This window comes from Delphinus delphis, chromosome 2, assembly GCF_949987515.2.
Source record: "Delphinus delphis chromosome 2, mDelDel1.2, whole genome shotgun sequence".
In the NCBI taxonomy this organism is placed as follows: domain Eukaryota; kingdom Metazoa; phylum Chordata; class Mammalia; order Artiodactyla; family Delphinidae; genus Delphinus; species Delphinus delphis.
Genome location: NC_082684.1, coordinates 160678906 through 160691876, shown reverse-complemented (window position 1 = coordinate 160691876; position 12971 = coordinate 160678906). Strand labels below are relative to the sequence as shown.

The 12971-nt window shown below is 37.6% G+C and overlaps 1 protein-coding gene across 20 annotated transcripts in view; it reads right to left on the bottom strand.

The window, feature by feature from the left end:
* PARD3 (par-3 family cell polarity regulator) overlaps positions 1 to 12971 on the bottom strand; it is a 642797-nt gene that overhangs the window by 281733 nt on the left and 348093 nt on the right. For all 20 annotated transcript variants that reach the window (XM_060006131.1, XM_060006137.1, XM_060006132.1 and 17 more), the window contains 2 exons: positions 12865 to 12956; positions 10612 to 10695 (listed from right to left, as the gene is read on the bottom strand). In XM_060006131.1, the coding sequence (XP_059862114.1) occupies positions 10612 to 10695; positions 12865 to 12956 (176 nt within the window). The remainder of the gene's footprint in view (positions 1 to 10611; positions 10696 to 12864; positions 12957 to 12971) is intronic.

Genomic DNA, 12971 nt, shown 5'->3' with positions numbered 1-12971 from the left:
AATGGAGTACAATTTGCAGTACCCTGTATATGCTTTCCAGTAGGAAGATACTCCAATAGATAGAGTCCTTCTTCTTTTAAACCTTTGCAGTAATCGTTGTTGTTGATCTCGCTCCCCTGCTACTGTTACTTGTACACACACCTTATCTCTACTGTTGCACTGTGAGCTCCTGGAAGGTGGGAAAGGTGGGACTCAGCAATACGTGCTCCAGCACTCAGCTCATAGTAAGGTCTTGACAAATGACAACTGAATGAATGGGTGCTTGAGTTTAGCTGAAGCAAACAAGCCTCCTATTTCTAATAAGCTTTTTGCAAAATAGAATAAGTGAAATAAAATCCAGATTCGGATCCTTTTTTTCATGACTGTGTCACTTATACCAAATATAGGACTGAGCTGAAATGAATTGAATTAAAGCAAAGGTCCTTTTTTTTTTGCTTGTTATTTTGCAGTTTAACCTTCTTTCTTTCATAAACATTTACTGAGTCACTGCTTAACTTCATTCTAATCTTTATTATTAAATATAATAAACAGGCATGGTGTCTTACTATGGTTAAGCATACCTACCTACAAGAGTAAGAGGAGCTAACATTTAAATTGCCTTTTGTCATGTTACTATTTGGGGATTAGCATCTACTAGTGTAAGAGTCTAAGAAGCTTGGTGACTAAAGAAAAAAATATGATGTAGGTTATTTTCAGTTACTTGCCACCGTATATTGGAACCACTGATAAATAAATATAAAAATTCTCTCAGCCCAAAGACAAGAAAAAGTACACTGACACAGCAGCATGAGCAACTTAACTGTCTGAGCTCCTACTTGACAGGAAGCAATCTCTTAATGTGCCACACCAATAATTAAGTGACCATTTAAATGTCACCAAGCCCACAATCTATCTCCCCAAGCTTCCCTACTGTTCATTTGTCTCTATGGGCGACTGAACAAAGTGTTCTATCAAAAGCATCCTATCATTAAGATATACCTATGACTCTGTTGAATGGGACAAAATAATTAGAGAAATCAAATTAAATCACAGTTGTTGGTAATAGTGGAACCAGAAGAAGACACTGGGCCACTTCGCCATCCAAGCAGCCATGTGAGAGCACAGGGGAAGGCAAAGATGACTTGGCCACCCATGGGCAGTCTTAACAGAGCCACAGCTTGGTACCACACCTGTTGCTAAAAGCTGCCTCTGCAGACCAACAGGGCTTCTTTCAAGTTGATGTATTCAGCCCCTGAGTAAAAATATGCCCTACCAAGAGTCACTCTAGTTAATTAATTAGTTTTTAATTGGTGAGATCGTGAGTGATTTCTCAATATGGTTACAACATTTCTGTGATCTAAAGTGACTGAAAATTATTATGCCTTTATGTATTCTGAAATGTTTTGTGTATTCCAAAATAGTCCACAGAATATTCTTAGAGAAATGGAGAGAGACAGACTATGTTTAATGGAAATTACTTAGCAGGTAACTAGTACCAGTCATTTGTTCAAATTTATACATTTATCTCCAACAGAACCTTTCAGTATCTATGACAATTTAAATAATATAACTTGGAAATCTGTAATTTAATTCTACAGAAGTGGCATTAATATTTTTCAGATGAATAGGTCTATAGATTTATATTCATCTAGGTAATCATTTTCCTTTTCTTAAATCTACTTTTTTTCCCATGGGAATCATTCTACAATAATAATCCACAGTAAAAAGGCCTGACATGCTTCATTCACTGAATGACTTGTCTTTCTATACAAGCCCTCATATATGGCCAAATGCATGAGTAATCCTAACATACAGTAAAAATGTTACAAATCATAAACAAATATGCTATCGCATTTACAGGAAATATTGCAGACATTTATTAAATGAGGTTTTAGAATCCAACGTTGTAAAAGTAGTTGCAAAAACCTCAGAATCCTCTTTCTCAGCACTAGAGGCTCGGGAGCTGATGGGGGTGGGCTGGGGGGGATGGGTAGAGGAGCAGAAGGGGAAGAATTTCACCCTGACTGACACAGCAAGTGATCAGGGAATCAACGGAACAGACTGAATTAAGGAGAACTTAGTAGCCTGCTGATTTCTAAGTACTTGACCACACTATTAGAATCACCCTCTCCAAAAGAATGGATTAATTTAAAAGGAAAATGGTACAATCTGCAAAATTATCTCATTTGCTTCACTAGGTGAAAGTGATTACAAAAGGAATGGGGATGAACTATCAAAAAAACTTTACAGGAAAATTGAACTGATAACATAACAGCCAGACTGAGAATGAAGAGGGCCCTCTGAAGGGAAATCAACGGGAAGTAATAACAGAGACTTTCATCTTCCTGAAAAACGTGTGTGTGCCAGCAGTTACATCTCCACACCCGCCACCGCCCCGGGAAAGGCGACTCGGATAGCACAATTAGAAACAAATTTTAGGGATCTATACTGCAAATTCAACCAGCAACTAGAATTCCTTCTAAAGGAATAAAGAAATGAGTACCGATGGTGTTGTGGTTCCCATAACACTCTTATTAGAGAAAATAATTGAAGGTCGTAAAGGTCAGAGCATTTTGGCTCGTCGCTCTACCGGAGTGGACGATGGATTTTCTTCTTGGCAGTTAGTACCAGAATTCCTTACTAGGGCAACCACTTTCCATCAGAAGAAGAAGCCACTTTGCAAAAAATAGGAGAGGGGAGCAGGAGAAGAGGAGTTGGGGGAGGGGTGGAAGCTCTGCTTGTGGGGAACAGTCCAGGGACAGAAGCACCAGCCTGGCTGTGCTGGCTGGCACAGGAGAACGAGCAGGTGTATTATTAACATAGCAGGGAGGGCGGCTCTGTGAAGCCATGGCTACAGGGCTCAGGGGTACAGGGGACAGACCTCTTCACCTCCTGCATGAATCTAATGTGAACCCGACTTGGCAAGATGCTTTCTGAACGAGGGGATTTCTTCTGGTAAATCGTAAACGTCCCCAGATCTACTCCTCTCCCCTGGTCCTTCTACCTTTTCAAAAATTTAGGGAAAAAAATACTATGTCCACTATGAACAAATCCCACTTCTGAATCATTTTCCTAAAAGAAAAAATAAGTAAATACACACGTTTCTTTGAAGTCTTTCATCATGGCTTTTGTACCATGTTCCTTAACCCCCAAAGAGGGCAAAGAAGAAGAATACAGCCCCAGAGAGCAAGCCATTGAAAGGCGGCATCTCTGTACATGATTTTGGATGCATAATTAGGAATTTAACTGCTTAGATTATATTAAGGATTGCACCACTACATTTTTACAAGGTTCATTAGCCTAATTATACACTTAATTAAAACAAACTCAGTCACACATGTTAACATTTTCAATTCTAAGTATAAATTACAGCCAATGATAAAACTGAAAATAAGTAACAAATGTTTTATTGACATCTAAATTGGCTGAGCAAGTCTGAGTTTTGCTTTGATAATGTAAACTCCCACAACTGCCACCCAGCTGTATGGAAATGATCATAATTCATCTTAATAAAATCTGACAGAGTATAAACACCACAAATACAGTGAAGGCAGAGAAGGCATGCGCAGAGTGGGCTCGCATCAGCAAGACCCTCTCACCTCACTGAGTACTAAACAGGGGGCTGGCAATGACCTATATTCTATCCCTCAGAACCACAGCCAGAATGCCAACTTAATATAACATCCTGATTTTCTTTTTTTAATCTTTAGTGGATGAGATAAAGTAGACCCAAAAATGGTAAAGTAAAAGTAGAGAACTCCCTTAGATTAGGGCAGAAATGATAGGCATCGTACTACTACATTTAAAGAAGCAAGATTTATCTAAATGTAAAATACAACTTTCCTCTCTAAAACAAATGCATTTAGCATGTCCCTTTATTAGAACAAAGCAAGTCTGCAACTGAGAATGCACAACCTAAGACTTACAGACGAAAGGCTACAGATTCAGTAAAGTTAAATTGTGTTTCTTGGAAAATACTTAAATTAAAATCAAGTACACAGAGTTCAAGTGCATTTTTATTCTTTTAAAAATGAACAGTCAACTTTAAAACCTCTACAGTGAACTGAAATACGGTATACAAGCCTTGGATAAATCTCTTCTTAACACCTGAGTCGTTTCCATGAAATTCAAACTGGCTGTAATTCTTTATTAACAGATACACCCAACTAACTAACTGTGTACTGGGATTCTCAAATTTATGATATAAGAGTAAATTCTCATCTCACATTCATGATAGAAGAGATCATTTTCTACTGTTACAAAGACTCATCAGCACTTGCCTACACAACCAGAACTCCCAGCATTTGGAGGAAATTTTAACGGCACATCACAGGAACCTAAGTGGAAGGTGAGCATTCTTCTTAGCTGCCACTGCCACGTACCTCATTCAAAGTATTTTACATGTATTTTATAAGTACATGTATTTTCATATTTTCACCAGACAAAGTCACAGGAGTGTCCCAGCCCTCAGACGCGAAGACCGAGGCTAAGTGAAGCTCACTTGCCCAGACCACACTTCCTAAAAAGACAGAGCCAGATTCTGTCCCAGGCATCTCTGGCCTCAAAACCCGGGTGATTCCTAACAACCCCTCTGCCAATAACATGAAGACTCAGCATGTGGTCCAGGCTGTCACTGACTGCCGCAAAGAGGGAAGACAGCACAGCTAACTGGAAATCCTGGAAAAAGATGAACTGTCTGTTTTTGATGTTATAGAGCAAAAGATAATAAAATAAAGGTTAGATGAGCTAAGAGTTATAACTAACATTATTTATAACCCATGTAAATATTAATCAGAGTAGCCAAGTTCACAGATTTTCACTGAATCATTAAGTAGAGGAGTATGCTTTTTCTTAAGACCTTCCAAAGATGTCTGCTAACTACTCTTGTATACAGAATAGTTAAAAACTTTATAAACACTTCAGTTTTTATTTGAGAGGAAAATTGTTCAATATGTGCATCTACAATACAGAAAACAAACATTTATATTTCACTCCTTTTCTATATTAATCTGATCACAGGAATATATATTTTCCAACAGGGTCACTTTTATTTCAACTCCAAAACCTAAACATTTAAAATATTCTTCTGGGGATGTGACTTTTTTTAGCTTTACGTGGCAGAATTTATGGATAGTAATACAAGTAAGAAAATAAGTCCAGGAAAAAAGTCATGAAAAGAAACAATATGGCAATCGAAAGGTTTGGTATTGACCCTTCACCTGATACTCTTATCAAACTGAAGATAAATGGCTGAAAAAAATCATTTGGGATACAACTCAAAATTAATCAGACAAATCAAACGATGGCATATCTGTAAGAAGAAAGTTGAGAGCAATTAATAAGTAAGGCAGTTGGCAGCAGGAGGCAGCAGCAGAAAGCTTAAAACACGCAGACCCACACACATACACACTCCTTCTTACCAAGGACTGTTTTCCTAATTAAAAGACTTTAGATTTTTCCTCAGGTCTCATGGTTGACAATCAGATATTGGGAAGAAGTAATCTGTGGGTGCCTATTACTAACTGGAGGATGTTAAATGCGGTTGATTTTTTTCTATTTCCCTTCCTCCTGGGAATTTGTTGGAATTAGTAGGGTGCAATGATGGGAAATAATATACGGTTACAATAAAGAGGCTTTCTCATCAACCAAGTAGGTGGAAATAAAATTCTGGACTCTGGCCCCCAAAACAATATGAATAGGAAACATAGAAGAAGGAATTTTAGATATGAAAAATAATAGAATGTAAACTCCATGATGGCAGGCATTTTTTATTTGTCTGCTTCTCTAGAGCAGGGCTGGCAAATTACCGGCCATGAGCCAAACTCTGACCTGCCACGTGTTTTTGCAAATGAAGCTTTTCTGGAATACAGCCAGGCTTGTTGGGTTATCCATGTCTATGGCCGCTTTCACGCTACAATGACAGAATTGAATACTTGCAGCAGAAACTTGGTGGCCCACAGTGCCCAAAATATTAACTATCTGACCCTTTACAGAGAGTTTGCCTAGAACCAAGAGTGGTGCCTAGGAGACACCAGATCTTTAAAAACAAACAGACAACAACAACAACAAAACACTTGCTTAATAAAATAAACAAACATACAATTACTATTTGCATAAGAAAAAGCACAGCGAAAGAAAATTCCAAGGGCCACAGGGCTAAGAATAAAGAATGTACATAAATGGGAAAAGGCCCATTACAGAAAAGGCTCGGAGAAGCAGGCTGCACTTTTTTAAGAATAATATGCTTTAGCCATACGTGTTCCCAGAGGGGAAAAGACTAAGAATATTCACTGTAAGTTAGACTGGGAGTCCAAGTAGAGGAATAATAGTTATTTTTTTAAATAACACAATGATTATTTCTCGAAAACCTTCAACAATTTCTCTGTTATTTACTGAATGAAGTCTCAGAGGCCATTCACAAAGTGCTTTCTAACCATCTCTCCAGTGTTATCTTCCAATACACTCGGTTTCAAATCATTGACTCATTATTTCTCAGCAAATCACACAAATTTGTATGGAGCATCTTCCCTTCATATGTTCTCTTCCTAGAAAGACTATCTTTCCGGAATATCACTAGCGTAAGTCCTATATTTCCTTTAAAGAACAGATCAAGTTCTACTGCTTCATAACATCCAATAGTCAGTAGCCCTCCTTCCTCTAAACCCTACGGCACATGTGCACTGACTTCTTTAGACACATAGTATAGATCTTTTTATATACATATTTCTCAATTAGACCTTACATCCCTTAAAACTAAATACAAAACCTTATTTCATAAGCCCAGCCCCTATTTCAGAATATACTTTTATATTTTGCTTTCTAAATACTTAACATTATAACATAATCGTATTCCTAAGTAATTAGAAAGGCTCAGGAAAACTCATTAACATCAAGGCAGGATACATTCTTATTGTTCTGTTTCTAGTACAGCAATGCAGAGCTAATAGGGATCATCACAGTAAGCTTCAGTGAGCAATACCGTTGGGCTAGGTCCTAGAAATATAAAAAAATATAACATGAAACATGGTTTTTCTGCCAAAGGAAATGACAATTACTTGGCATAGCTTTCCTGAAAACAGTAGCACTTGTGATTTAAATAAGGAGGTTATGTTTGACATTTAAATCAGGAGGAAATGAAATTACATGTGTGAAGTGAAAATCAATTTCAAGGTAACAAAACTGTGAATAAAGAGTTCTGGGTGGGGATCAGTTAACTTTATATTTTTGAATAAAATACAAGATGATGACTAGAGAAAAACAGAGCATCAAGGGGAGACAGCACAGGGACTTCCCTAGCAGTCCAGTGGTTAAGACTTCGCCTTCCAATGCAGGGGGTGTGGGTTCGATCCCTGGTTGGGGAGCTAAGATCCCACATACCTCACACCCAAAAACTAAAAAAGAAAAAAAAAAAAGCCAGAAGCAATATTGTAACATATTTAATAGAGACTTTAAAAATGGTCCATATCAAAACAAAATCTTAAATAAAAAGGGGGGAGGGGGGAGACAGCACAGTCTCTCCCATGCATTTATTTTGTCTCTGTTTCTACCATCCAAGACAGTGGCTGGGGGAACGGCAGCCACAAGCCAACGGTCACTAATGTCCCCAATCGGGGAACAACATTCAACCTACTCTAGAAAATAGCCTTTTTAAATTGGTCCAGCAGGATTTTTATACAAAAAACTTCATTATACCTCAGGCCATAATAATACCTAAGTAGCTTTAAAAATTTCTCTAACATTGACTTCACACTCTTCCAATTTTCCTGAATTATATTTGATACTCGAGATGTTCAGCATTGAGTTTCTTCTCTTTATGATGTTTAATTCCCATTCTGCACTGTTCCCTGAGACTTTCTGACTTAGAAATTGAAATCAGAAAGCAATACTGACATGCATGTGTCACTTTTAGGAAAATAAGTATTCAGTAAGTGTTATTCAATTAGTTACATCTCCCAAACTGAGAGGGCCCAAGTATGATAGGAATTTTGTACAAAGAAAGTTATTCTTGGAAATTTCAACTTACATCCCATGAATATGTATTCTTGTATTCCCACTGGATAATATGTGCAATTTCTTCACAAGTCCTGATTAATTTCTTCCTTTCTGCTATACTGCATTGCTTAATTTGCCCTTGCAGCCACCATTGAGCGGATGTAGCTCCCTTTATAAGCTGTCATCACAATTAAAATCATCTTCTACAACAAGCCAACTTCAGTTACCTAATTCAGACAATCCCTCCTCTATCAGCTCACAGAACACCTATGATACAGGGATGTCGGCATTTATCACAATTATAATAGTGTGAGTTCTTGGCTATCACTCCATCTTGACTGCAAACCCCTGGAGAGAGACTGTGTCCCGCTCATCCTTGTCTCCCAGCACCTAACACAGGAACCATCACACGGTAAATGCTTGGGGAGGTTTTTGACTGACTGAGAAGAAACCACGTGTCAGCTTTTCTGAGAACACGTGAGATAGGTGTCTCTGGCTCCTGAAGACTGGCGTCTATGGTTCTTCAGCAGTCCTCCTGCGGTTCTTTGCACTGTCAGCCTCACTCTGAAGAACCATGACCGCCAAGGTGATGAGGAAGCTCAAAGATGCATCACAGGTGTTGGGGGGAAAGAATTCTGTTCTGTTTCCCAGTATGAAAACTAGTAACGCCAGGAAAGGATTTATAAAGAATCTCATTTTCTTAATCTCTTTGTCCCTTGTATAGGGAAGCTGCACAGGAGATTCCTCATTAAGTTTCCACATCAACAGGGATTAAAAATGACTCAGCTATAAAACACCTTCTAGTTCTGTACAGGGATCCTTGTCTCCTTGAATGTGTTCTGTATATCGAAACGAAACGCCATGGTAACCAGTAACTGTGGTCGATTTTGTGAAATGCCTTCCACTGAATTAATCTGCAGTAGATTTCTTTTTCTACCTTATACTTCTTTTGCTTAAGGCTTTTTAACCTATTTCATCCTAATATCCTTTCACACTGACGTAGGAAGTGTGTAATAAATGACAGAAAATAACGTTTGTAATTGAAATACTGGTTTAAAGCTGGTACATACACGATTAAATCTCATTTGCGATGACTTATATTCCACAAACAGTTAAAGGCACACTAATACCGGGAGGCTATCATCCATGCATTCTACCCTCTTCTCATATCTTTCTACTCATGAAATAAATGGAAAAAGGGTTTAACTTCTGAGATCACTTAAAATTATAATTTTTAAAGGAGATAAAGGCAAGGGCCATTTTGAAAACAACTAAGCTTATTTAACTGAAAGTCCTTTGAAGACATTTCAGTGACATTTCTCCAGAGTTTTAAAAAAAAGGAAGGAAGAAAGTGAAAGCAGTCATAACTCTGTGAATGTAACACCCCCCCCATCCCCAATTCAAGGTGAATTTCACATCTTGTTAGATACAACGCTCACATTCAAGCCTCGTAGTCCAGCAGAGTTCTACGTAAATCACAGTGTCAGCTTCCAGACCTTCCATAAAGCATGTGCTTTACCAAAGACATGAAATCTGGACTCGATACTGTCAGGAACATATACCGGGAAGGCAGTACAATTGTTCAAATACTTATTTTGAACGATTAAGTAGACAACTCAATCACATGCTTGTAACTGATGTTTCCTCCATCTCTCACAATATACTGGACGCTTGGAATTCCTTGACAAGGGTTGAAACTATGTTCCTGTTCTTGGTCACTGGCCTAAGGTGACTTTCCAGCTCCCCCTTTTCTTCTCCCAGTGTAAAAGAAGTTAAAAGATCGATAAAATGATAACAATAAAAGAAAGAAGTTCAAACTAAGAAGCCAAATAGTTCATAAATATGTTTCATTTGGGTAATAATTAGATGGGTAAATAAGAGGGGATGGAAGTAAACTTCAAAGGCTAATGCCCCCCCCTCCATGGGGAAGGAGGCAGCATTTCACTTGTGGATGATGGAGGCTCATCAAACATTTGATTAGTTGCAAATTCAGTTCATAGTATTTGAAAACATATAAAAGCAAACATACACTAATTCTTTCACAAAAAGAAAGCAGCAGGATAAAAGAAACTCATATAACATTTGACGTTTTTAAGGATATATGTTCTATGAAGTAATGAAGTCATACTAACAAATAGTACAAAATTTTGATATTTGAGTGGGCAGATTGAGGAGAAGGAGACACAAGTCACACAGTAGAAAATAAATCTATAGTTTGTCTAACTTAAAAACATTTCAAACATAATCATAAAAATCATATAAAATTTAAGAACTAAATAAACATAAAAGCAAATTTTAAATGAATCATTTTCTATGTTATCTAGATAATTTTTATTGGATACATTTTTTCCAGAAAATTGCTTTAAGCTCTCCCTTACCTTTGCACATTCAGCTGGAGTTCTGGCTCTAAAGGCTATCATCAATTTGCATGGATGTGATGAACGATAAAATTATTAGGATAATTTAAATGCCCGATTTCTTCATCAGCCTAAGTGCTTTCTGTGATTATAATGCAGTGGCCCCCAAATGAAAAGCCTTCTATTAAGCATATGCTAAGTCAACATCACTCTATATCTGAGCATAAATGAAGATAAAACACTCCACATTATGATTCAATTAAAAACCTGCAAGATACGTTACCTGCCGCCTCGAGCACTGAAAGGCACTACATGGATTCCCAGAGGCCCTCCATCGTTGGGGACTTGTACGAGCTTTACCATATCACTGTGAGACAATATGATGAATGAGGGAGCATGAACATGGACCATCACAAACCGAAACTCAAACCAAACCAAACACAAAACCGCAATGACACAGACGCACAATAAACAACAAAGGAGGACAAAACGAAAAATCCCACCAGGCACACACACATATACATACACGTTCTGGAGTAGAAGCATGGCGATGAGGGCACATTCAACTCTACATACCTGCACACTAGTCTGATGGCATGGCGTGGGGAGGGGGGAGCAATCATCAGAGATAGCTACATTCAAAATGACACAGCACCGCTGCTCTCGGACCACACTCTTCTGTGTAGTCCACGTATACCTTTTGTGATCAAATCTCTAGACTTCTACTGGAAGTTTCCCATCCTAATATCTATTCAAGGACTACAAAGATTAATGGGATAAAGATGCGTCAGCTGCACAGCACTTTATAATTTACAAAGTGCTCCTACACATGTCACATCATTGATCCCCTCCCGCAAAAGTCCAATAAGGTCAAAGCTTTGCCCCGGGAGGTGGCAATCCAGATGGGATACAGCCACCCTTACTTCCCACCTCAGAGCTCCACGGAAGGTCGCCATCCTACTTGCTGTAAGCTCACTGCATATGCAGGCAATGCGACCCCACGGGATACCCGTAAAAAATCAAATGATTGTCCCAAGGGTGTTTGTAATTGAACTCTAAAGTCTTTAAGCTATTTATATGAAGTAACATGAAGTTACTTCTACCACATAACTACAGTACTTTCATATTAATATCAAAAGCCCGAGTTTAATGCAATTGGTATAATCTGGAGAATGTAAATTTTCTACGCCATTTCAATGAGATTCCACTTTCTTTGTAGGTATTTCTGTGGGTGTGAGTACTGCACAGAAACCTAAGCAGTCCTGATCTAACAATCAATATTTGGAAATACTATTTCAATTACATATCTAGTTTTAAGCAATCTGGACAACCATAAGTGATTACCAATGGACTTGACCAAGATCATGATATAGTTTTTATGCAATGGAAAATGCCAATGCTACGACTGTATTTCTATGTATATAGATTCAATCACACACACTAATTAGGACAAAATTGAAATTTTGTCATATTGCCAACATATTTACTAAAGTAATACTATTTAAATGGATATTTAATTTTTTTCTATTTTCTTAGAATTTCCTAAAATCCTATTTGAGATACTGTTCATACCATTTGAACACGTATTTAATGACTGGTTTGTCAACTAAGATGGTTTGCCAACTAGTATGGTAACTTTAATACATTTATTTTACTTTATATTCTTTCTCAAAAGAACTATCACAGTGCAAGTGTTTCTTAAGTGTGTAAATACTTAGAGAATGCTGGCTGCTGAATAGCCAGACATAATCTGATTCGAAGCCTGTTTAATCTCACTGAGAAAGTTCTTATAGCCCTTCCTTGGAAGACCAAGAAAAGACAAAATTAAGAGTTTAATTATTAATATCGGGACCCCAACTTTTACCCAAAATCAAAGAAAAAATTTAGAATGACTGCCCTCCCTGCTCTAAGGTAACTTAGAAGAAGTCTTGAGAACATCTTCCATTCAAACCTGCCATTATTTAAGATAGTTGTAAAGTTGTGACAATATATGGAAGTTTTTCTTCGACCTTTTACACTTTAAATCATGTTCAAGATCCCTAACCTGTAATTTTTTATCAAATATCTTGAGAGATTCTATTTCTTCAAATCAAAAAAATATACACTAAAATGAGTAATGCTTACATGATTCAACTAGTTTTTCAAGTAAATTATGTCCACAATTTCTTTTTTAATTTAGCAAAGTTGAAGAACAAACAAATGACCAAAATACTGACATACAAAAGCAATCTGAAAACAGTTACAGTGCTGTGAACATAACAGACTTTTTTCAATCAAATACTATTTTATATTATAATTTAATAGTATTTGCCAAGGCATGAAACTCAGAGCAGGTACATGGGAATTTCCATGCTATAGTTCTTACATTAGATCATTAACTCAATAGATGAAAGATGCTCTTTGGAAAACAAACCAATGCAAGGCATGTTTTAACTAAGCACAAACATAACGCATGCCATATGCTTTCGGAATATTTGCTGCTATCAGTGAAGCTACATGGATATTACAGGGTTAGTTGAAAATGTCAGTAACTTACTCCAGAGAAAAGCTGGGTACGTTCTCCACACCAGTGTCGGCGTGCCCCACGGGCTCAACACGGCTGCTGTCTTCCTCTGTGCCATCCTTATCCTAGAGAGGGCGCAA